The sequence below is a fragment of the Pituophis catenifer genome, unplaced genomic scaffold (genome assembly GCF_029215685.1).
Source record: "Pituophis catenifer annectens isolate HBS135680 unplaced genomic scaffold, rPitCat1.0.hap2 SCAF_3, whole genome shotgun sequence".
NCBI lineage: Eukaryota > Metazoa > Chordata > Lepidosauria > Squamata > Colubridae > Pituophis > Pituophis catenifer.
In genome coordinates, this window is record NW_027256883.1 from 143,038,280 (window position 1) to 143,064,394 (window position 26,115).

At 38.5% G+C, this 26,115-nt stretch overlaps 2 protein-coding genes across 3 annotated transcripts; one reads left to right on the forward strand and one right to left on the reverse strand.

Moving 5' to 3' along the window:
- Window positions 1-1,696: 1,696 nt before the first annotated feature.
- Window positions 1,697-12,035, reverse strand: TYW3 (tRNA-yW synthesizing protein 3 homolog). The gene is made up of 6 exons (XM_070941263.1): window positions 11,723-12,035; window positions 9,717-9,797; window positions 7,439-7,537; window positions 4,689-4,760; window positions 3,217-3,350; window positions 1,697-2,360 (listed from the first exon to the last, which is right to left on the reverse strand). Exons 1-6 carry the CDS (start codon window positions 11,993-11,995, stop codon window positions 2,153-2,155), a joined length of 867 nt encoding a protein of 288 aa, XP_070797364.1. The 5' UTR covers window positions 11,996-12,035; the 3' UTR covers window positions 1,697-2,152.
- Window positions 12,005-23,551, forward strand: CRYZ (crystallin zeta). 2 transcript variants are annotated; one of them, XM_070941262.1, is made up of 9 exons: window positions 12,005-12,226; window positions 15,892-16,008; window positions 16,557-16,709; window positions 17,682-17,845; window positions 18,923-18,974; window positions 21,232-21,381; window positions 22,429-22,530; window positions 22,613-22,708; window positions 23,193-23,551. In XM_070941262.1, the coding sequence occupies exons 2-9, from the start codon at window positions 15,898-15,900 to the stop codon at window positions 23,355-23,357; spliced, it is 993 nt and encodes a 330-aa protein (XP_070797363.1). In that variant the 5' UTR covers window positions 12,005-12,226; window positions 15,892-15,897; the 3' UTR covers window positions 23,358-23,551. The 2 variants fall into 2 exon arrangements, with proteins under 2 accessions (XP_070797363.1, XP_070797362.1); XM_070941261.1 differs by having other exon boundaries at window positions 12,006-12,214.
- The last annotated feature ends 2,564 nt before the right edge of the window (window positions 23,552-26,115 follow it).

Sequence of the window (26,115 nt, forward strand, 5' to 3'; positions counted from 1 at the left end):
GGATAAACATGAAGCAACTGACTCAAGCCGATGGAAGAAATGCAACCTAAGGGTGATTGGTAATTCAAGACGTCTGTGTGTACACCTAAACCACAGCCAGGATCAGTTTTCTGTCAAATTATTTTTCTTGGCAAAAATATTTATTTAGAGAATGTACCTATTTATACAAGACTGCCCATCTTACATACATAACCACAGTACAGTGTCTGAGGCACCATAACAGGGTCACAACACAACTATACCTCCAGTATATTGGGCTCAATTAATGTCCGGGTCCAGTATCTACGGCAATGATGGAGAACCTTTTCAGCACCTGGGATGCCTTTTTGAATGCGCACACATAGAATCCTTAAAAAGTTCTAAGTTAGTTTTTGAACTGAACAGAATGAATGGACCCATAAGGTGATTGTCACTTTTAATCAGTGATTTGAAGTAGTAGCTGAGTTATATCTAAATACGCCATTTTATTGGTGAATACTACCTTCATTAATGTATATGTATTCTTCATTGTGTGACTGTACAGTACATCAGCCTGGAGAAAGGCAGAATTGTCTGAAACAGGGTTTTCTCTAGGACAGTGATGGCTACCCTTTTTCTCTTTGTGTGCCAAAAGTGCCCGTGTGTGCGCGTGACAGTCCACGCACATGCTGGCACCCATAATGTAATGCCCCCCGCATGTGCTCATGGCACCCTCTACACTCCCGTGCATGCGCACGCAACACCCCCCCACGTGCATGTGCGTGAGGTGTGGGATTCAAAAATTTTAGCAATCTGCACCACGTCGGAGGGGTGGGGGCATTTTCACCTTCCCAGGCTCTGGAGGCTTTCCTCGAGCCTCCAGGAGGGCAAAAATGGCCTCCCTGGGCTCCGAAGGCCCTCTGGAGGCCAGAAATGGGCCTGTCTCCAGACTTCCGGAAGGCCTGTCTTTCACCCTCCCCAGACTCTGGAGGTTTTTTCAAGCCTCCTGGAGAGCGAAAATGGCCTCCTCTGGGCTCCGGAGGCTGGAAATGTGACCCTGTGACCCCTATGCATGCTCGCACGTCTCCCACATGCACCCCGCCCCCTGCACATCCCAAAAATCAGCTGGCTGCCAGGAGGTGCGCGCACACATGCACAGTGGAGCTGAGCTGGGTGACGGCTCGTGTGCCCACAGAGGGCTCTGTGTGCCAGCTGTGGCACACGTGCCATATTTGCCATCACGGCTTTAGGACGTAGGGCAAATGGCTGTTAACTAAGTGTGTGGGAGTGCAAATACAATGCACAGGGTTGGACATAACCTATTACTACTCTGATCTAGTTATTACTGTAGCTACTTGTAATTTTGGTGAAATACATCCACATCTAAACAGTGTAACTTAGAAAGATATAGTTAAGGAGCTATACATACATGAATAAGATTCTATTCATGGATAGATTAGGAAGCAATGCAATGTCTCAAAATGTTTATCAAGAAAGGCAAAGGTTAATTGTTCCTATAATTATTTATTTCAGTAGTTTAATCAATGATGTATTTGCTTCCTGTTTTTTTTCCAAACACTGAAGAGCTTTTGCTCCCAGACATGGCCTTATGGTCTCAATTATCCATACTAAATGAAATGGGAAGAGGAAAGTAATTTTAATAGCAGAAGTTTCTCTGGTTATATTCAGAACAGTAGTTAACCCTTTAAAGAATATTAAAGAATAAGAAAAGCACAAACAGCGCAAAACAGTATTTATTGTGGTATTTATCTTAGGTACAAGTTACAAGTTTGTGATATTGCACATTGTTAACACGTGTAAAAAAATAAAAATCACTTTCTCCTAAAGGTATCTACACATTTCACGTGCTACAACAGGGAAGGCACACTCCGGGTCCAAAAACTGTCCATAAAAATGTTGAAGTTCACTTGTATTATATGGCAGTTAAAACCTTGCTAATAACCTAAGCAAACCGTGTAAACAACATGTTACTTTCTAGAGCAGAGTTATGCAATTATGGGTCCATACTGACTCAGGAATTCTGGGAGTTGAAGTCCACAAGCCGTAAAGGGCCATAAATTCCCACCCCTGTTCTAGAGCACAATAATCTACTAAACTCTTATAAAGAGCAAAGAAAAAAACTACATTATCCAAACATAATGAACATATAGGGCTATGTCACACAATTCTATACTTAGTGAAAAATATTAGTATTGCTTTGACGATCATCTTCACTCTCTAAATTTTTATTTTGGTGTGAAGGACTTCCGCCATCCTTTTTGGTTGCTTGAGATTTTTTTCTTCCACCCGAATCCATCCCATTTCCTTTTTCTTTCTCCTCCGAGGGAGAACTCATAGAGTGATTCTTGCTTTCTAGTGCAAGCTTCAAAGAGCTGTAAAATCTAGAGACAATGATTTAAATATGTTTCAGGTTGGCAGTTCCATTAATTGGCTCGCATAAAGCAGAACCTGCAGCTCAGAAACACTAATAAAAAAATAAATTAACGCAATGCCACAGGAGAATCACCGAATTTTTCCTCAACTGATTAGTGAGAGGCTAAAATAGCATGGCATTGATATACTGTATTTATTAAATTCCTACTCTACTGCAATCATAAGACTCTGGGCATGGCACAGAATCAACTGTAAAACACCTACAGTATAATAAATAAAACCTCTAGAATACAGAAAACTAAGGATCAAAAGCAACCAATATATGACCTTAAAATGGAGCAATGCACAGGAAGAAAATTCACAGGATGATATCATCTTAATTAAAGAAGATATAGTTTAATGTGAGGCTTATATGATGAATGCAAAGTAGAATTGTTTAATGGGATTGTTTATCCTGTGCTGTTGTCTTAAAAACCGGAGTCCAGCAAAGATGAAACTTTACTAAAGAGATTCGTACAATGGTTACTCATTAAACCTATCCACCCTGAATTCCTGCCAAAACACTACACATGGATCAGCATAGTAAATATGTATGTATATATGCACATACAAATTTTGTATTGAATATATGAACTATTTTTTATCCAACCTTTATTATTTTATATAAATAACACAACGTGGAAAAAATAGCTAATACTCCTTCCTCCTCCTATTTTCCCCATAACAACCCTGTGAGGTGGGTTCTGCTGAGAAAGTGATTGGTTCAAGATCAGCCAGTTGGCTTCATGTCTAAAGCGAGAGTTGATACAACTCACAATCTCCTGGCTTCTGGACAACACCTTGACTAGTGCGCTGCTAACAAACCTGTTAATTCTCTTCCAATTTTCTTCCATCTTCCGATTAGCAACTTGAACCACAAAGTCAACATATTCTTCACTGACCATTAGTCTTTCTTTCTGAGTTAGTGGAACTTCTAAGCAGTGAGTACTTCGGACAGCCTATAATGATGTAAAAGGAGAAACTTGCATCTTTAACCAGCTTTTATTAAATCTTATAAAAGATGTGTACATTTTTGAATTCTGTTATCAACAACTTGAAACTTATTGCTAAATGAAGGATTATGGTCTACTGAGGATGGGGGCAGACAGAAAGATTATTTTTCAGTGTTAGGAACCCTGTATTTATAACCTTGGTTGGCAAGTATAGTTTTGCTTTCTGTTTATAGCCTGACTCTCTAGAGGTGTAATGGAAAGACAGGTTAATGGAGTCAAGGCTTAATGGTGGTTAAAAATAAGGCTGAATGGTTTCTTATATGTAACACAATCTGATTTTGTTGTTTAATGTTTCCCCTTTTTTGCCTGTCTTTTTTTCTTCCTTTCTTTCCCTTTTACTTTTTTGGGTTTTTCCTTCTGTTTTTTTCCCCTAGTATATTAAAGCAACAAATATGTTTTTTAAGAAGTCTGACATGGAAACAGTTCTCGGCATAGGTTAAGTTTCTTAAAGAAAACTTAATCTTGTGTGGCCTTTAACAGAAAAAGATACCTGATGTGACAAAGGAAGGTGTCTACATTTCTTTTGTAATGTACAACTCAATTTTTAGTAATTACTGTTGCTCCCCTCTGGGAGGAGGTTTCGAAGTATTTCTAGCAGGACTACCAGATTCTGTAACAGCTTTGATCCCTATGCCATCTATCTGGTAAACTTGCAAGATGTGTTTTCCTCGCCATGTACATGCATGCATCCGAACTAGACTGTGTTGTTTGTCTGCGTCGTACAATATATGTGGGTATATGCAAATTATGTATGTATGTATGTATTTTGTCATGTTTATGTAGTGTACATTGGAGGTAGTGACCCTTTGAGAGCTGTATGCAATGAATTTCATCTTAATGCATGCCCATTAGTGTATATTTAAAGTGACAATAAAGACTTATTGTCTTATGATTTTAAGTCTAAGTCTTACCAAATATTTCACATTGCTTCCATCAATCCAGCTGAAATTGTCTAGTTTGGTGATTAATATATGACTGCCTTGAAAGTGGTTGAGGCTCTTGGTTGTACTCAAGGTTTAAGTTAAAAACTTTTAAGGATACCTCAACATGGCTAAGATGTGATTCAACCTACTGATTACAACATGTAAGTGTCATCTTATGTTGAATCAGGAGCAAGTCAAAGAAGAGTCCCTATCATCTGGGAGCCAGTGATAGCCATGCATTTACTTTCCACGTAGAGATGGTGATTCACCTTGATGTGGCCTGTGTGCAGTTACACCCTAGCAATTTTCTCAGAAGGAGCTGCAAATATCCCTTTGGTCAAAGTAGAAAAAAACAACATACCATCATAATTTTTCCTTTCCGGCTAACGGTTATACCAGAGTTTCTGAACCCGGCTTCTATAGCCACGGTGTGCTATAAAAATAAAACCAAACAGTTGACATAAACAAAGTATCTAAGTGTTAAACCTATACAACAGTGAAACAAGGTGTATTTTCAAATACTGATTTTTCTCCTATTTACAGGAACATAGGTTATTTGTTATATCTGAATCCAAACAGTAGATTTTGTTTTGCATTATCCCAGAGTATTACAGATAGTCCGCATTTAGCAATCACAATTACGACTGGTTACTTGGCTGTTAAGTGAAGCAGTCACTAAATGAAACCAGAACTGTGCTTATGATCTTACTTCAGTTATTTATTTATTTATTTATTTATTTATTTATTTATTTATTTATTTATTTATTTATTCATTCATTCATTCATTCATTCATTCATTCATTCATTCATTCCAATTTATATACCGTCCTTTTCCCGAAGGACTCAGGGCGGTGTACAGCCAAAAGTAAAAGTACACAAATATAAAATTTAAAAATGATTTAAAAGCATATTAAATTAATTTGGCCCAGCTATTCAAATAAAACACCCATTTTAAAATTTTAAAAATTAAAAAAGTTAAAAAATTAGGCCAGCCTGGCTTTTTGGAATAAAAATGTTTTGAGGGCATGGCGAAAGGTGCGCAAGTCAGGAATCCTCCGTATCCTGGGGGGCAGTTCGTTCCAGAGGGCAGATGCCCCCACAGAGAAGGCTCTCCCCCTGGGGGTCGCCAGTCGACATTGTTTGACCGACGGCACCCGGAGGAGCCCCTCTCTGTGGGAGTGTACTGGCCGGTGGGAGGCTATTGGTAGCAGCAGGCGGTCTTGTAAATACCCAGGCCCTAAGCCATGGAGCGCTCTGAAGATGCTCCTTTACTTTATAGACCTGCAAAAGTCATAAATGAAAGGATTGATCCCAAAGTTACTTTTTCATCACTGATGTATGATGAACTGTGAGCAAGAACAAGGCAGTTACCTAAGTGAGGACTACCTGTATAGCAGAAGGAAGTATTTCAAAAAGTACATAATTGTAAAATGTCTATAACAACAGACTTGTAGCAATGTGAACCCATGTTATGAAGCAGAAAAATAGAAGCAAACATTAGGGCACAATTACAGCCAAATGTGAAGAATCATGGGGTCTTAAAATGGAATGGACAACATTGTCAATCAATAGACAAAATGTTTCTTCTTTAAAGAGCTGTGCAAAACATTTTGAAGTGCAAATATTCCGACTTTAGAATAGTACCTTACTGGAAGTTTTTTCACCTCACAACTGGCCATTCTGATTTCTATTTTCCAATCAGAGCAATCGGTTTAAGGTTGGGATACTGTCAGATTGGAATAGCTTAAATTGTTTTTGGTGAGGTTGGCATGAAATGTTTTGGAGTTCAAACATTTTGATCTCTAAAAATGTTCATACATCTAATCTCTTCCTTTCTCCGAATTCTGTTTAAATTATCTACTCTACAGCATAGTAAAACTGTGAGAAGACCTAAATTTGCTGATGTGAATCAAAATAATTAAAAGCTTACAATAGTTCCTTACTGATACAAGTTCATAGGAAAAATCTAGGATTCATGAATAATTATTACATAATTTGATGATAGCCATCAAACAATGTCAGCCATATAAAACTGTACTTCTGAAATTCTTTCTACCTCATAATCCCAACAAAACAAGCTTTCACTTATGAGTGTGACATTTATAGAAACAATAGAGATGCTGTTTCCTCCACCAGCATTTTTACAGCCCCAGTTATTTAACACACAATGCTTCAGACATAGCTAGTCCCTGAACTTATAACCATTTGTTTAGTGAGCAGTTACAAAAGCAATGACAAATGTGACTTATGACTGGTCCTCATACTTATAGCCATTGTAGCATCCTCATGGTCATGTGATCAAAATTCAGATGCTTAGCAACTGACAGTTGCAGAGTCCTGGGGTCATGTGATCATCACTTGTGACCTTTCCAGCTGGCTTCTGACAAGCGAAGTCAATGGGGAAGCCAGATTTGCTTAATGATCATGTGAGTCACTTAATAACTGTAGTGATTTACCGTATTTTTCGGAGTATAAGACACACCGGAGTATAAGACACACCTTAGTTTTTGGGGGAGGGAAATGGGAGGGGGGGAATTCTGTCTACCAGGTATTCAACTGGCTAGTCCTAGCACATTAGTTTGCTTGCTGGTTTTGAGGTTGGGGCTGGTTGGGGCTGTGCTTCTAAAGCACAGCTGATTGTCGGAGGGAGCAGCAATTAGAAAAGCAGGCAAAGCACGGAAGATCACTTTGCTCGCGTCGGTGCTGAAAAACAGCTTCAAAAGCACAGCTGATCCTCGGAGGGAGCTCCAGTGACTAAAGCAGGCAAAGCGCGGAAGGGGTAAGAGAAAGCAGCAGCTGTTCCGGGTAGCCATTTTGGGCATCGCGTGGGGTTACATTCGGAGTATAAGACGCACCCAAATTTTCAGCCTCTTTTAGGCAGGAAAAAAGTGTGTCTTATATTCCAAAAAATACGGTAGTTACCAACCATGGCAAAAAGTTTGTAAAATTGGGTGTGGCTCACTTAACAAGAACATCTTTTAACAACAGAAATTCTGGCCCCAATTGCCATCGCAAGTAGAGGATTACTTGTAATGCCTTCAAGTGTGAGAACTAGGAGGAATCAAGCATTACTTATGTAACAATAACAGTGTTTTAAGCACAATGTTTTACCAGAAGTTGTGCATCTTCCAGGTCTTGACATTGCACATGGAGAACAAATGGTTCAAATTTGAAGATGGCATCAGCTGCAGCCTTCTGCAAGGCGGTAAGCTAAGAAAGAGCAAAAGGTTAATATCAACGCTACATCTGTTAGCAATGAAATATAAGTAGCTTATTTAGCATCTAAAAACACTGCACGACAGAAGCTGATTCGACGTGCTAATTAAAATACATTTCAACATGTTGTAATACTCATATGCTCTGCCTGATATATGCTCTGCTTGTTTTTATTCACTTTGGTACAACATTTTGTTGGGATTTAAGATTGTGCGCTGATGGTAAAGAGTTTTAGAAATCTTGATGCTGTATGATACAACTCCAATTCTAAGGTCTGCACACCAGTTCTCAGAAAAGCTTCTGATCAAATCTGGCCTATCAGTTTCCAGATGTCATTCAAATAATACTTTGAAAAATAATAAATTCCATCTATCTACAAGATCTGCAATGGGGAAAAAATAGTGCACATTTACTACAGCGATAATGCACATTTTTAGAGAATACTTCAAAAACATTCCTAATCCCAAAAGTTTTATTATTTTCTGCGCAGATCTTATCCACATATTGACCTATTTAACCTATTTAAAACTGGTATTTGGAAGAAAATAAATACTACAAAGCATTGTTTCCCTATGAACACTTTCTTTCAATAAAATTTTGTCTTCTCTTTAGTACACAATATCCTAGAATGTTAGATTGGAGGGCAGTTTGGAGATCATCTAGTCCAACCCCCTAATAAGGGCTGGAACCCACTTCTATGGCATCCCTGATAGAGCTCTCCTATTGCAGGAACTGAGTATGTCTAGTTTAATGAAAAAAAGGATTAGGGGAGACATGATAGCAGTGTTCCAATATCTCAGGGGCTGCTACAAAGAAGAGGGAGTCAAGCTATTCTCCAAAGCAACTGAGGGTAGGACAAGAAGCAATGGGTGGAAACTAATCAAGGAGAGAAGCAATTTAGAACTGAGGAGAAATTTCCTGAAAGTTAGAACAATTAATCAGTGGAACAACTTGCCTCCGGAAGTTGTGAATGCTCCAACACTGGAAGTTTTTAAGAAGATGTTGGATAACCATTCGTCTGAAGTGGTGTAGGGTTGCCTGCCTAAGCAGAGGGTTGGACTAGAATACCTCTAAGGTCCCTTCCAACTCTGTTATTCTATTTCTGTTTAAATACTTCCAGTGAAGAGAGACCATTAACTCCAAAGATAGGCATTCTCCAGGTCTTTAGTGAAGTTATTTTTTTCCCCTTAGCATTTAACCAGATTCTATTTCTCTGTAGTATAAACAATGTTCTGGAGCCATTTTGAAGAATTCTGTCTCATCTTATGTATTCAGCCCTTCAGATTTTGAAGAAAATGATCTATTATGTTGCCCCTCTATCTTGTCTTCTCCAAGCTAAACTACCTAACACCTTCTCCATTCCTTGCACATTTTTCCTCCAGGTTCCTGATCATCTTTGTTATTTTTCTCTGGATGTAGTCCAGTTCATCAGTCTTTTAAAAAATATTTTTATTAAAAGATTTCACATACCGAACAAGTAGTACATTCAAAGAAAAAGATATAGTTAATGTGAAAGAAGGAAAAAAAGAAGAAAGGAAAGGACAACAGAAAAAGGATTGAGGAACTGGACTCATGATATTATACTTTGTGGCTAAAGTCTAAGACTACATTTGAATTTTCTGTAGCTGTTAACTTATATTCAACTTGTAATCCACCAAGACATCCAATTCCTTTTCACATGTGCTGCTTCCCTCAAAAAAACCCTTTCTTTCAGAAGCTTGCAATTTTCTATTAATATATATATACATCTTATAACAGCTTTAAAACAAGTCTGTCCATATCTCTAGAAATCATGACCAAAGCATTTAAAATTTTGAAATAAATAAGGTGATTTGATCATCTGATATAGTCACCGTCTTGGATACCTCAGACTTAAGATAACAGTAGCCATGACATGTGATGAAAAAAGCATCCGAAAACCAGTCATGTCTATCATCTATTGAATGACTTTTACCACTCTATAAAAAAATACAATAATTCAATTTTCTATGATCAATAAAGACCAGCATCAGCCACAAACATAAGACAATGATACGGAAGAGCAGACTCCCTTCTTTACTGATTTTGTTATAAAAATTTAATTATAGAAACTTGGCAATTCTTACAATATTGTTAGTATGCAGAAATATTAATTTGACAGCTTGTGTAATAAACAAAATGCATTGACCCTTACCACGTCTTTTGTACTACATAATTGGTGGGTCACCATAAGCCAAGTACAGCTTTGCTTCTGTATTTCAAAGCCAGCAATACCCTAATTAAGGGGAAAAAAAAGCACACATAATACAAATCTTTTAGGCAGAGAAACATACTCAGAACTACTTGCTGTATTTCCAGCTTTCCAACATTAAAACACTAGAATTTCCCAGCACGGTAAGAGAAGAAAAAAAGCTAAGGAGGGTAGAGGGAATAAAATGTAAACAATGAATCAGTTTCAAGCCACATTTCTGACTAGCTAGATGAAAAAGAGTAAGACGACATATTTCTGAAGATCATATCATGTTTATCTCTGATAGAACTCTGAATAAGGCGTACAGGTAGTCCTCAACTTATGACCACAACTGAGCCCAAAATTACTGTTGTTAAGTGAAACATTTGTTAAATGAATTTTGCCCCATTTTACAACCTTATTGTCCAGTTGTTAAGTGAATCACTACAGTTGTTAAGTTAGTGGCACAACTGTTAAGTGAATGTGGCTTCCCCATTGATTTTGCTTGCCAGAAGGTTGCAAAAGGGGAATCACTTCATCCCAGGACACAGCAACCATCATAAATATGAGCCAGTTGCCAGGTGTCCGAATTTTGATCCCATGACTTTAGGAACATTTCAACGGTCATGTGTGAAAACTGATCACAAATCGTTTTTCAATGCCATTGTAACTTTGAACAGTCACCAAATAAATTGTTGTAAGTCGAGGACTACCTGTATCTTGCCATTATATTTTCAAAAGGGGAAAAAATCAGGACATACATACTTCAATATGTCAGAGGTGCAACCTGAACCACCTCCTAGTTAGTAAATAAATGTTTCAGATGCCCCCATTTCCTTTTAAGAGGGATTCTGTAGTGTTGACTCAGCCTTCCATCCTTCCAAGGTGGGTAAAGTGAGGACCCAGATTGTTGGGGGCAATATGCTGACTCTATACACCGCTTAGAAAGGGCTGTAAAGTACTGTGAAGCGGTAAATAAGTCTAATTGGTATTGTTATTATCCAAACCTTCTCACTTAAGCTGGAGAAGAATTCTGGATAACTGGCCAGTTTGGTTAAGGCACCAGGCTAGAAACAGATTATACGTGAGTTCTAGTCCTGCCTTAGGCACAAAGCCAGCTTGGGTGTGTGTTTGTGTGTGTGTGTGTGTCTTGGGCCAGTCCCTCTCTCAGCCCTAGAAAGGAGACAATGGCAAACCACTTTCTTGCCAAGAAAATTCAGGAAACCAGACCAGACAGTCGCCCAGATGTCAATGCTAACAGACATATACACAAAGGGAATTTTTCCATATTTGGGAACATTTCAGGGGAAAGCTGCTTCTTCAATTCCAACAATCTTGAGAGAGGAATGAAGTTCTCATAGAATGGAATAGGGAGAGGGATAGGATAGGATAGAATAGAAAAGAAATGAAATAGGAATAGGAATAGAATTCTTTATTGGCCAAGTGTGATTGGACACACAAGGAATTTGTCTTTGGTGTATATGCTCTCAGTGTACGTAAGGCGAATAAAATACATTCATCAAGAATAAAAAAGATACAACACTGATAGTCAAGGTTACAAGCAACATGGTTATAGTAATAAGTGGGAAGAGATAGATGCTGCCTTCCACGATGGACCCGTGTGTGTGTGTGAGTGTGTTTGTGTGTGTCTGTGCGTGTTCATTCAGCACCCAATCTATTGCAGCTCAGGGCTTCCAGACTTTGGGGGCTGCAGAGGGCAGCAACAACTTTGTAGGTGTCGTCGTACTAAAGGGTCGCGCGGAGCTTTGCAAACCCAGATGGGGCAGAGCCTTATAACCCAGAGGAGGGCTGACTCTGAAAGCAGCGCTTTCATTCCCAAAGAAATTGATTTTGCCAAGGTTACAAATGGGGGATCCAGAGGAGGAGGAGGAGGAGAGGGAGCGGTTCCACCCAAACCTCAGCTCGGCTTCAGATCTGCGTGGCGCAGCCGAGGCCGAAGATGGGCTTACCGCAGCCGGGGCGGCGGCCGGGGGCTGTTCCAGCACCACCACGCGCCCCGAGCACGAGCTGGTGGTGCAGAAAGTCTCGCGGCCATTCAGGAGCCGGACGATCTCCTCGATAGGCTCGTCCACGCTGCCCTTCCGGCTCGCGTCTGCGCGCGACAGCCGCTGCTCTTTCCAGCGTTTGAAATCGGCCATCAGCAATAGCAGCAGCAGCAGCAGCAGCGTCGTCGGTTCTTTTTTTCCTCCCCGCCCCCAGACGGCAACAATGGCGGCCTTCATGGGACCCGTCTTTGGGAGGCGCCATCTTAGCTGTACGGCGTCTCGCTTGGGGCAAACTTATTTCTCCAAGCCCCGAACCCTCGGAAGTAAACACCCGATGACCCCTTCTGATCAGATAAAGAGCATACATTCGTTTCGGACTTCACCCTCCCTCTGTATTTTCTTAGAAGCGAAGACCCCGCGAAGGCTTCTCGGCTTGGTCAAGGACACCAGGCGACGGTGAGTCGAGAGGTACAAAATTATAACCTCGGTTTGCGGCATGTTTCGACTGTGATTGCAGGCCTGATGTTGCCTAGATTTGTATCCCCGCTTGTCTGACTGAGCACTTACTGCTTCCTCTTCCTGTTTCTCCCCGGGCCAATCTTTGAAATGGGTCGGGCTGAGAGATGTCTCTATGGCTGAGGGTGAAATAGAATCCGGGTGTTCCTGGTGCCATTCTAACGCTTTTAACCTGCCGTTTTTCATCTTTGCAACTTTAAGAGATGTGGACTTCAACTCCCAGAATTCTGCAGCCAGCGTTGCTGGCTGTAGAATTCTGGGAGTTGAAGTCCAAGCATAAAGTTGCTAAGGTTAGAAAAACACTAGTCTTAACCACTTTGACTTCTTCACCAGGCTGCCCTGGGTTGGAGGGGGAAGTCAGCAAAACACTGAAAAAAGGCAACATCAGCTTAATTTTTTTTACTGTACTCCAGAAAAGTGTCTGGAGATATCCATGAAGTCACCAGAAGCTGAAATCAAGGGTGGCTTCACTCTTGTCCCCCATCATGAGGGGATGATAGACTCCTGTTAGACAAGAGAAGGCTGGACCAGATGGCTGTTTAGTATAGCTGGGAAACCAGGGTTGTTGTTTTTTTAGTTGTTTAGATTGTTGTATCAGTTGAGATAACTGGAATTGCAGTCCTGCAAACATCAGGAGACCACCTGTCCTTGGCCAAAGGACAGTCGTTCATATTGTGTAATAGCAGTGACTAGACATTCCAGAGCAATAAACTGCACGGGGAAATGTTCACATCAGAACTAAGTCTTATTTTGTTCTTGGATTATAACAGGATTGAAATATAATACTGTATTTCCTTTTTTAAAATTGGATTTTCAGACCACCCAATTCCAGAAAGACTCTAGACAGCTCACAGTCTTTTAAAAAAACTCAACCTAGTTTAAAAGAAGCATGATTGCCTGAACAAAACTCCATAAATGACATTCAGGAAAAATGCAGTTTTTAATGGTAGTTGCTTAAGTAAGAAGAAATGTGCACTGAGTGGTACCACAGCTAAATTCTGACTTCAAAAAAGGACTGCTAGATCTGTCATGTGGAAAAGCAGGTGCCCACTGTATGGCAGCAGAGAGATGTCAAAAACTAAATCTTTGCTGCCATCATGTGGGCATCCCGATTTCTAGTAAGTATGGATTTGGTAGCCCTAGAAAAGAGAATAGGCATAGGGATACAATTCCTGAAATCTTATTTTGGAATAGGTTCCATTACAACAATTTTTGGACAAATGCTCATGCAGTACAGTAGACAAATAGTTTAAAAACAGTTTACTAGCGTTGAAAGCTTGCACTAGCCAATATAGGTGTGATCTCTTCTAAAACAGAAGGGATCATGCTTGCACATTCCTGTGCAATCTTTAGTGTTTGTTGATTTGACCCAAGAGTTCTGTAGTCCTGCTAACTTCGTGGCAGTTCAAATAGTTCAGAGATAAAGAAGGACAGCACAGAAATTCAGAGATACTGAAGACCAATATGTTATATGCTTAGAGTTTCGAGTAATTACTGTCCTTGCAAATCATTTTCTATCCATGTTTCCTTTTCATGCCAGAAGCACAAAGATTCTATGAATTATCAACAGTATATTATTTAAATTATTCATTATATTATAAAACTTTACTTTGAATAAACATTTTTATTCTTGTGCATTTATTTTACAAAAAATCTATTAAAATGTGTTGATTGGGTCAGAAATAGCAAAAAAATGTAATTTATTTTGATTAAATGTACTGAATAATTTTTTAATGGACAAAATGCTTTTTTTCCAAGAGTGTAATAGGCAACTCACTCTTCTTTTATTAACCAATGATGCTGGGATGGTTAGTGGAAAAAGAAGGGACAAGCAAAGAACATGCTGACTTGATAACATCAAAACTGATACAAAGATGAACATCCAATAACTGAAAGAAGCTGTGCTTGATAGGGTAGCATAGAGAGCACTTGCCTATAAAGTTGACAAGAGTCGGCACACGACTAAATGGTTAAAACAACAATTGATCATGTGAACATATTGTTTTAAATATCTATTGGTTCTGGCCATTGATAATTGGATTCAGCTTCTCTCAGAAATACTATACATTTCTGACAACTCTACCAATATGCAGCAATATATTATTGGTCTGTCTATAAATTTTCATATAGTTTGGTTTCACAAGCAAAAGAATGGGTTTTGTTACTTGCAAAAGGATGAGTTTTTGCAGTATGCTTTTTAAATCAGACAACCCTTTCCACTTGGAATATAAAACAAAACAAATTAAAACGGCATGAGAAATGACACCACGTAGACTTAGCCAAGAAACTTTGAGATTTTTCATTTGTATAGATGAAATGATGTAACAAAATATGAGCAAGTGAATTCAATTTGCAACATTCAGTTTGTGCAAACCAGGATTTTCTACACTTGGTACTCTAAGGAGTAAATATCAATCTGTAGCCATACAATGTCAAGAAACGGTAAGGCTGCTTTAATGTGTTTTATACATGTACGAGGTTCATACTCCCATGTATCTCAAATCAGTTTTTAGAGATTTAATCTAAAACACTGCAAGGCCCTATGTTACTATTTATGTGTTCATTCAAACACTGTTTGCTGTTTGCCTAAAGAGGAAGAAAGATTTCTCCCTGTAAAAGAACATTTGGATGGAATTTGAGCAGAACTCAGCATACTGTATAGTAATCATGCTATGTTATGACAAGTATTATTAGACTGCAGGTATGCCTTTGTTTTCTTTTGGACCCCAAAGGGGGGAAAAAAGGTGCCAGCTATTTGTATATCAGATCAAAGACACTGATGTCCTGATTTGAATGTTTGTTGATTTTGCCTTCCCTGAGATTTTATTGGCACCAGAATCTTTGAATCTGTGTTGTATTTTGATTCTACTCTTCCAGGAGGTCAGAAGCTCAAGGAAACACATGTTGTATTCCGCTTCTGGTTATTTTCACGATTCTGTAAAGCGGGTCAGACTGTGTAGTAATCTCTTTGGGAGTTTCATGGTTCAGTAGAGACTCACCAGTCGTAATCTAGGACTCTGTTCCTTTGCAAAATCCTGTTAACTTTGCAATGCAGTAAATCATTCAGAATATGTGATGAATGATGCCAGTTCAAAGTGATATATTTGTTTATACATATTTTGCTATGTTTGATTCAAGATTTCTTCACATTGTGGTTGGAATTTTATCCTTTTAAGGATAAAAATCAGATGGGACATATAAAATAAGTAAGAACCTTGGTAGTACAGTGGTCTAAGGCACCCTGTTATTAAGCTGGTTATTAAGACCAGCTGCCTGCAATTACTGCAGGTTCGAATCTCGCCAAGGGTCAAGGTTGACTCAGCCTTCCATCCTTTCTAAGGTAGGTAAATTGAGGACCCAGTTGTGGGGGCAATAAGCTGACTTTGTATAAATATACAAAAGGATGAAGGCTATTGCTGAGCACATTGTAAGCCGCCCTGAGTCTCCAGAGAAGGGCGGCATATAAATCAAATTAAAAAAAAAAAAATAGAACAGGAAGAAATAGATAGAGAACCACTGGTTTAAATTTCAGGTGAAGAGTAAATGATTTGATTCTGTTTGAAGTGACAAAGGCAGCAGATATTCATACTGTAGTTTTTATATCTCTGCATTTTCAGGTTGTCATGACAACAGGAAGAAATTTGATGAGAGCCATAAAAGTGTTTGAATTTGGTGGGCCTGAAGTGCTCAAACTGCAGCTAGATACGTTAGTGCCAGTTCCAAAAGAAAACCAGGTAAAATAAAGAATATGCAATCTTGGCTGCTTTTGCTACCGCTGCTACTACTAATGCTACTCTTAAACACGAAGTCCTGCAAAATGAGCTTGAATAAAACTTGATACCAATAATTTCACTTCAGAAAATAAAATGGTGAAAACAATTGCAGTTGCACCTTAATTGGAACCCAGCATTTGTATTTGGATAATTGAAATTGACATCAACAATCTGAATCATATTCCTGCACTATTCCACCAACAGTTGTGGTGAATATGTATGTGGATTCACAATTAGTAAGAAGGCAGCAAGGAAATATGCTAATTAATGATTCTGGCGGGGTGGGTGAACTATAGGAGAGAGGACATTCTCCAAGTCATCTTGTTCATGAGTGACACATCCATGTGGATGCTGAAGGTTATGATTTAATGGTTCTGGTGAGAGCCAAATCAAGCATGACTGCAAACTTTTCTCTGATCTGAGAAACCCGAGATTGTGAGGTTACCTGCTTAAAAAAGTATCCCCTTTTCTTTTGAAGTAGGTTGTGAGACATATTTTTTCTCCTTCAGGTTCTCATCAAAGTTCATGCATGTGGGATTAACCCAGTAGACACTTATATTCGTTCTGGATCATATAAAAGGAAACCATCTTTACCATATACACCAGGTACAGATGTAGCTGGAGTGGTAGAAGAAGTTGGAGAACATGTGATTGATTTCAAGGTACTGGATTGCTAGTTGCTCACTTCCTTTCTCTTAATTTTTAGGCCCGGAAAATAAATTCTTATCTGGGCTTTCTGGCTTTGATACAGCTCCCATCCCTCATTGGATCCCACTTTTGTCATTTTGCTGACATGTTTATAGTAATTTAAATATTATAATAAAAAAATAATACAAATTTTAAAAATACAATAACAAAAAGAAAATAGGAAGTACAGAGAAGAAAAACAGAAAGAAAAGTAAAAAAAAAGAAAAGAAAGAAAAATACTAATATATGGAAAGGAAAAGAAATACATAAAGAAATGACTTCCCCTTTTATCACAAACAATTTTATTAACGTATCACCTTCTTTTAAAATACAACAAATCTCTCCTTCCCATATCTCATCTCTTATCTGTAAACACATCCTTAAAGCCTTGTTGTTCAGTTTTGGTCAACAAAAATCCATTAAGAGTTATCAGAGATAACAATAGGTCTGTTTTAACTTGGATCAAATAAACCGACTTTTTATTTCTTCCATTTAACAATCTTTATCTCTAAATCTGTGTGGCAGGAAAGTCTCCAAATAGTGTCCTAAAACTTGCCCCCCCCATTTTTTCCCTTTATCCTCTCTTACAAAATTCTTCAAAAACATTAACAAGTGCCTAAATCCAGTATAGGAAAGTGATCCAGGTTATTCTTTTGATTTGTTTAAAGTCCCTTTTAATTTGTCCAGAGAGGAATTATGTAGAGCCGGCTCTACACTCCACTGGGTCATCAACTCAGGTTTTAGAAGAGCTCTGGTTTCAGTTCATTTCTTTCCCAGTAGTCATTTTGCTGGTACTTTATGCATTTTTGTTCACCTCATGCTTCTCTTCTAACTAGCTTTTGTTCAGATTTCATTCTTTTCCTTTTTTTGTACAGACTTTGCAAAAAAGCAGAGACAAACCCCCAAAACCTTTGATTAATCTATCTTCATTTGTTTGCTCCTGTTAGAAAGGTGACCGGGTTTTCACCTTGGGCACACTTACTGGTGGCTATGCTGAATACACGGTTGCATCCATTGACACCATTTTCCCTTTGTCTGATAAACTGGACTTCAAGCAAGGTGCCGCCATTGGAATTCCATACTTTACTGCATTCCGAGCCCTCTTTCAAAAGTAAGATGCCACTTCCTACAACTCTCTTTAAACTCTTTTAAGTCATACTGCCCCCTCCCCTTTTCTGACTTTCCAAATGTACTCCTGTTAAGTCTTCCTGAATTCAAATTGTAAGTATTTAATGACTTGATGTGCTTTTTCCTCTATGAACCATAAAAAGAAATCTCCAGAGATTTCTGGAGGCATTCATTCAATATCATTCTGCCAGTAGTACTACAAGCAAGCATGTCTCTGGTTGTTGGTTCATTGTATGACAAGAGTCTACACTGGCATTATGCAAGTGTAGATCACATAAATAGATACACAGGGACACATATTTTGTAAATCTACACATTTGATACCGTGTTTCCCCAAAAACAAGCCCTCCCCAGATAATAAGCCCTCCCCTGAAAATAAACCCTCCCCTGAAAATAAACCCTCCCCCAAAAATATTTAAACACATGCTCAGCCAGTCCCCGCCATTTCCTCTGGTTAGGGTTAGGGAGACAGAGCTGGAAATCAGGTAAGACGGCAAGAGGAGCCCCGTCTTGCTCCACACACCCCAAAATAATAAGACCTCCCTGAAAATAAGGCCAAACGCTTATTTCGGGGTTCAAAAAATATAAGACAGGGTCTTATTTTCGGGGAAACACGGTAATAGACTTCAGCATTTTCCACATGAGTGCCCTTTAAAGGGGATGGACTATATCATCTTCCATTTACAATTATGTTAGTGATGAAAAAGTTAATTTTGTGACCAGTATGTGCATTTATGACTTTGCAGGTCTATAAAGTGAAGGAAATGTGAAGTAAGATCATAAGCACATGAACAATTTTACTTAGTGACTGCTTTGCTTAATAACTGAGTTGCCAGTCCCACTTGCTGTTACTAAGTGAGGAATTTCTGTATTTATTGCTACAAAGGATTTTTTAGGGAATTAAAAATATCTGGAACTGACCCCAATTTAAGAGTCCACTAAACATAAATTTTCAATGGATTATATTTTTTCTGCTGCTATGTAAACACTAGATTTGGGGGCTGCATAATGTCAAACTGTCACATTGTTATGTTCAAAATATTTATTATGTTTTTTTCAGAGGTTGTGCCAAAGCAGGAGAAATTGTGCTAGTCCATGGAGCAAGTGGAGGAGTAAGTGATTCTGTTTTTATTGCTGTATGCCACCCAGAATTGCACTTTTGTGAACTGGTGGCCGTTTAAAGGAAGAAAGAAATTTGTAGATACATATAGTATGTATTGGGGAAAATTATTTTGTTCTTCAGGGATTGATATTCCCTTTTCCAGGTAAGCAACACTACACAAAAGGCATAAGAAATATTAAATGAGGGCTCAATGGTTAAAGATTCTAAGCTTGTCAGCTAGAGAGCTGACAGCCCAGGTTCGAGACCTGAGCACTGTGCAACGTATGAGCTCCAGTTCTTGCCCCAGCTCATGCTCGCCTAGCAGTTTGAAAGCATGCAAATGTAAGTAGATACAGGTCGTCCTTGAATTTCAACAGTCTGCTTAGTGACCACTCAAAGCTACAAGGGCATTGAAAAAATGATTTACGACAATTTTTCACACTTATGACCATTGCAAGCATCCCCATGGTGCTTGACAATTAACTCACATTCAGATGCTTGACAACTGACTCACATTTATGACAGTTGAAGTGTCCCGGGGTTGCATGGTTTTCCTTTTGCAACCTTGTGACAAGCAAAGTCTATGAAGAAACTAGTGTTACTTAATTTAGCAACTACAGTGATTCACTTAACAAATGTGTCAAGAAAAATCATAAAGTGAGGCAAAACTCACTTAACAAATTTCTCACTTAGCAGCATACACTTTGGTCTCAATTGTGGTCATAAGTTAAGGACTATCTGTATATAGGTACCACTTTGGTGGGAAGATAACAGTGTTCCGTGCACCTCAAGGGAATAGCCATGCTGACCCCATGACCAGAATCTGTGGACAATGTTGGCTCCCTAGCCTAAGAAATGGAGATGAGCACTGCCCTCTAGAGTTGGACACAACTGGACAGGGAAAACTTAACCTTTACTCCAGTGGTGAAATGTAAAATTTGTTACTACCGGTTCTGTGGGCGTGGCTTGGTGGGGAGTGGGTAATGGATGGGCATGGCCAACTTTTTTTTTCTTTTTTACTTTTAAAAGCATTTTTCCTCTTCGGCCGAAGAGGTTGTAAAAAAATGCTTTTAAAAGGCTCCGACCATCCCAGCTGAGTTGCCTGATCGTCAGAGGCTTTTTAAAGCATTTTTTCTACCAAAGGCTCTGACGATCAGGCAACTCAGCTGGGATCGTCAGAGCCTTTTAAAAGCATTTTTTCTACAACCTCTTCAGTCGAAGAGGAAAAAATGCTTTTAAAAGGCTCTGACGATCCCAGCTGAGCCACGCGATCATCAGTGGCTTTTTTTTTTTTACTTTTAAAAGCATTTTTTCGGCTGAAGAAAAAATGCTTTTAAAAGTAAAAAAAAAAAAGCCTCTGATGATTCACGCGGCTCAGCTGGGCATGTGGGGGGGGGCAGAGATTTTTGCTATTGGTTCTCCGAACCACCCGCCGCCATCGCTACTGGACCGAACTGGGAGCATTTCTCCCCTGCTTTACTCCTAGTGCATTTCACATCCAGTACATGAAATATTTATTCTGTAGTACTCCCATAATGGATTAAGAGTTGCGAACAAAGAGGTCTTCTGGTAGCAACTTTCTAAGCATTAAAAAAGGCCCATGACATTTGGGAATGTGTTGCTTGAAAATGCATTTCCCTTAATTGAAAAGTTATGAGGTTTCTGCATTGCTTAGAGCAATGGTTCCCCACCTGTTCTCTTCCCCACACTCCTAGATGTTTGATTAATGTTAGCACTCCCTATAAAAGTAATTGTGATTTTGACTTGTCACTAAGGACAGAAGCCACTCTTTGTCACAACCCCTGAAATTCCATCTTAAACCCTCTGGGGGTACAGATACCCCAAATTGAGAACCCTTAGCTTTGAATAATACTATAAAAGGGTAGCATAAAGTTGATACCTTGGAAATTTGAAGAGGGAATGGCTGCACTCCAGTGGTAATTGAGTAGATAGATTTTACACGCTACCTGAAAAAGTATAATCGTATAGCCTGATGGTTGAGTTAATTATTCATTTGCCTGCTTTTGTTTCCGGGATGATGTTGGAACTATTGTTAAGAGAAAGAGTAGATTTTCTCATGCAGGAGGTATCTAAGGGTGAGCGATGAACACGCTGTACACTATAACAACTGTAGTAATAGTTAAGGGGTTAATGCTGTGTTGTTGAAAGTCTCTTCATTCAGTATGACGATTGTCATGAAAATATTATGCTGGAAACTTTACTCCTTCTTATCACTATCTTTGCTGTTTTTCCTCTCTGTTTCTTAGGTTGGAATAGCAGCATGCCAATTAGCAAGAGCTTATGGTTTGAAGGTTTGGGGCACAGCTGGGACAGAGAAAGGAATGAACTTAGTTTTGAAAAACGGTGCTTGCAGAGTATTTAATCACAGGAAGAGTGATTACTTGGCTGAGATTAAGGTGATTTGAGAGCGCTGTCAGGTATCCTACCTGTAATCTTTCAAAGTAAGTTCCACTTTAGTTTTAGGGGAGTCCACTTCTAGGTAAGCCAGTTTAGATCGCGGTCCGACTCTGCTTTCCATGTGTTGTTGAATTATGTGGAGTTTACTTTTTAATTTATTCATTCATTTATTTTATATTCCACCTTTATTATTTATGTAAATAACTCAAGTGGCAGACATATCCAATCTGCCTTCCTTCTGTTTTCCCCACAACAACCCTGTGAGGTGGGTTGGACTGAGAGCAAGAGTGATTGGCCCCAAGTCATCCAATTCAATTATAATTTCATTGAATTAAGATTACTGTTACAATTGTAAACTTACAATTGTAAACTTAGAGGTATACATTCATTTCTCCTCTTTTGAATAAATATATAATGTTTTCTTCAGATTGTTGGTGGAAACATATTTAGATGCTAACTTTCCCTCATTCTTTGATACCTGTTCATTAATTTTTAGTTTAGGCCATTCCCTACTTTTAGTAGCCAAGGGTGGAACAGTTTTTTGGATTCTTTTTAGGCAAAAGTTAACATTGCCTAAAATAACATCGTAAAAATAAAGATTTTGAGAGGTGAGAAACCATCATCCTCTCAGTCTTATTATTGGGTGGTAGAAGGAATGAACCAGAGGGCAAATTACCTGAGCAAAGCAAGATGGAAGATGTGGATTATAATGACCATTTGTGTCTGTTTGAAGCTGGGGCTTAACATCCCCATTTGTTCATTTTCTCTAGAGTTCCTTCCTACACCCTGTTTAAAATGTGTTTAACCCTCCTTAGCAGAGGGATACCACAGATATAAATGCTATATATATATAGCAAATGCTGTATATATATATATATAGATATAGATATAGATATAGATATATACTTTATATATTTTGATTTTTAAAAGTAGTTGTAGAAAATAACAATTCCAAGAGAGGGACACTAATGGACCAAGGACTCGACAAAAGGACAGTAACAATTTAGGAGTGAACTAAATCTGCCAATCTTTCATGATTTTTGTAGAAAATCTCTGGTGCCCAAGGCATAGATTTGATAATAGAGATGCTAGCCAATGTCAACCTTGCAAATGACTTGCAACTGCTGTCAAAAGGAGGAAGAGTGATGGTGAGCAAGCAGTTCTACTTTTCAATTAGTGGCTTTACCATAAAGCGTTCTATTTTATAATTTTCATTTCTCTCTGTGGTAGCTTGTTGGAAGTCGTGGCCCAATTGAGATAAACCCCAGGGATGCAATGGGGAATGAATCAAGCATCACAGGAATTACTTTATTTTCTGCCTCTAAGGTAAAAACTAAAATGATGTGACATGATAATAGGTTAAGCTGACCTATTTATCTTTTTGGTTACACAATCTCAGATGATTGCCTCCATATGGAGAATTCCGGAAGTTTCTTTACCCTCCAAGTTTCTGTTCTGTTGTATCATTCATTTTGCCCAGTGTTTCCCAACCTTGGTCACTTGAGGGTATGTGGACTTCAACTCCCAGAATTCCCCAGACAGCCTAACTGAGGAATTCTGGGAGCTGAAGTCCACGTATCTTCAAATGGCCAAGGAAAGGGAACACTGATTTAGCCACATAGTGTGAACATTTCCATTTGGAGGAAACTTTACATTTACTTTTGAAGGGAATGGCTAGATCTTGGTTTTTTTAAGGCTTCAGTGGGACAAAGTAGGTTAACACTAACATTTCCAGCAGTGTCAAATCATAAAGGTCAGCATATCTGAAATGTCCTTTTTAAATGCTTTATTTTAAATGTTCTCTGTTTAGGGAGAGATGCACCAATGTGCAATGGCAATTCTCGCAGGGATTGAAGCTGGATGGCTGAAACCAGCAGTGGGTCCTGAATACCCATTGGAGAAAGCGGCAGAGGCTCATAAAGACATAATCCACAGCACGGGGGCTATGGGGAAGATGGTGCTTCTTATATGTTAATTCATTTTGTTAAGTTCTTCTGCAGTAATCACATAAATGCGAATTGCAGTCTTTATGCAATGCATTTGAAATATACAAAAATGTGACGCGGAAGTAAAATATAACACATACAACTGGTATGAATTTGCACAACAAATTTAAATGTTTGTATCAAATTTCACATGATTAAATGATTTATCTTTGCCCTTCTGAAAGTCTTTATGGATCCTTGCAATTTGAGCCATACTGCTGAATCGTGCTTTGCTAATCTATCTTCATGAAATTTCTGAAAACATATTTGGGCCGATACAGAAATCTCAGTATGCGTATCTTCTGAGATTTACATATCACAGAACCCTCTTCACTCAGAAACACAAGCAGCAAAGATAGAGCTAATAAATTATTTGTTTTATTATGTGACAGAATGGCGTTTATTAGTTGTATCCTCTGTTAGGGTACCATAAAGCAGTAATGACAACAGAATTCCAGATCATCCAATTTCTGATTTTTAATGCAATCTGGAGAGGTATGGATTGAATACTGCCCTATAGTGCTTTACAGCCCTCTTTAAGTGGTTTACAGAGTCAGCACATTGCCCCCAAGAATCTGAGTCCTCATTTTACTGATCTCGGAAGGATGGAAAGCTGAGTCAACCTTGAACTTGTTAGGATTGAATTCCTGGCAGTGGGCAGAGTTAGCTTGCAAAACTGCATTGCAACCATTGCACCACCACAGATATAATACAAAAGTAGTAGTTTGACACTAAGGGCCAAAGCTAGTTTTAGGCTTATGTGTTATATGTATTTCTGTACAATTGTAAAGAGCTCAGAATTATACTACTTAGTATATCATAGTTATATAGCTCAAATAAGTCAACTTCAAGACATAATTTATTGAATGCCATTCTGGTATACTGAAAATTAGTAAGTAATGTATAGTGCCAAGTAATGCTTTGTGTAATTCATACTTTCTTAAATTTGGCTTAGAAATACATTTTAACTCTACAATCATTGATCTGATTCAAATGATCTGACCAAATGCTATCTGATATATTCCTCTGGATTGCTTGCTTCACCTGAAAGCATTACAGATATGGAATCATGTGTTAGCGTTGAAGGATAATCTTTCTCGGACTGGTGAAAACTTACAGGTTATTGATACGATCTATGATGATTTCAGTTCAAAGCATAACTGAAGGTGAGCACTTAGGTGTGAAAGCCAGGTAGTAACTATTTGTCACTGTGATGGAAGCCGCTGGCACTGGCTGAATAGAACCTAAATTTTGTAAATATTTATTTATTTATTTTTATTTATTTATTTAATCAAATTTCTATACCACCCTACTCCCGAAGGACTCAGGGCAGTGAACAGCCAAACTAAAATACAGATAATACAAATATTAAAAATCCCTTAAAATTATTAAATATTTTGGCCGAAACACAGATTAAAACACCCAATTTATAAAGTCACAAATTAAAAAATTTAAAAAATTTAAAAGAGGGGAGTTAGGCCAGGCCAGCTTGCTGAAATAGAAAAGTTTTGAGAGCACGGCGAAACGTGCGCAGGTCCGGGATTGGGTTTGTGGACCCAATGATTCCTGAAAAATACCATCTTTGACTCTGAGTGGGGTGTAGGGTCACAATTTGGGGGTTATAAAGTCACAGTTGCTGCTTGATGACAGAGTGATAGGTCTAGCTAGGAAGCCTTTGCACAGCTACATCTTGTGTGCCAGTTGTGACTATCCTGAACTTGGAGGCCCTGCACACATCACTCATGCTATAGCCACCTTCTGTTTTAATAACTGCAACATTCTTCATAGAACTGCCCTTGAAGTGCAGCAGTTATACAATGTAGCAGTAAAAGGTATGTCTTTATGTTCTTGGGTGACCCCATTGTATTGGGAACTACATTGATCTCCAATTAACTTCTGAGTATGATTCAAGGAATTGGTTGTCTCTTTAAAGCTCTAAGTAGCTCTGGACATAGTAATCTAAGGACATTTCTTCTATATTGGATCTGTTTGTGTAACAAGATCAGGTAAGGTCAACTCTCCAAATCCTATTCCTGATGGGGTCTCAAATCCATGTGTTTTGACTAACTGATCTCATTCTTTGGAAGTCTCACCTGATAGATATCCAGTTTTGTTCCTCTTGGACTCCAAAGCTTGTGGAAGACTTACCTGGTCCATCTTACACTGGAGGAGGAGGGTATGGTATAACCGAAGATAGAGTTTGCAGATGTGTGGCATTTCTATGTTTCTTAGCTTGTCATTTTTTAAATATGTACTTGGGTTATTTTATTTTATCCTGATGTTATTAGCCATCCAGAGGTTACAGGAATGAGCAGTCTACAAGTAAGTAGGTAAATAAATAATTGTAAACAATAAAGAGAAGAAAATTTATGTTCTGTTTTTCAGTAGATGGATAGTAGAAATTAAAAGCAGGGAGGCAATTTAAGAAATCTATTGAAAACATTGTAATTGACTTGGGTGGAGACTAGAATCATGGGGGAATGAAATTTCTGTTCCCATTTTTTTTTTATAAAGAGCTTGTGGCTCTCTATAGTAAATACTGGCATTCCAAATGAAATTGACTACATTCTAACAGAAAAAAGCCACATAGATTTGCTGATCATTTACTTACAAAAATTATCCCAATATTGAAAAGCCCATTAAAGCCCTTCACAAGTGCTGGGCTAGAATATTTTGATGATGATGATCTGAAGCTGTCTTTCTTTTTTATTAACTTTATAAGAATTTTGAAAACAGGAAAAAAAAACC

Excerpts from the sequence above, each read along its gene's own strand:
- TYW3 (XM_070941263.1), bottom strand. The coding sequence starts at position 11,995 with ATGAAGGCCGCCATTGTTGCCGTCTGGGGGCGGGGAGGAAAAAAAGAA. Across the intron at positions 9,798-11,722 it reads CGGCCGCCGCCCCGGCTGCG|GGTATTGCTGGCTTTGAAAT; the intron begins GTAAGCCCATCT and ends CCCCTTAATTAG. Across the intron at positions 7,538-9,716 it reads TATGTAGTACAAAAGACGTG|CTTACCGCCTTGCAGAAGGC; the intron begins GTAAGGGTCAAT and ends GCTCTTTCTTAG.
- CRYZ (XM_070941262.1), top strand. The coding sequence starts at position 15,898 with ATGACAACAGGAAGAAATTTGATGAGAGCCATAAAAGTGTTTGAATTT. Across the intron at positions 16,009-16,556 it reads CAGTTCCAAAAGAAAACCAG|GTTCTCATCAAAGTTCATGC; the intron begins GTAAAATAAAGA and ends TTTCTCCTTCAG. Across the intron at positions 18,975-21,231 it reads TCCATGGAGCAAGTGGAGGA|GTTGGAATAGCAGCATGCCA; the intron begins GTAAGTGATTCT and ends TCTGTTTCTTAG.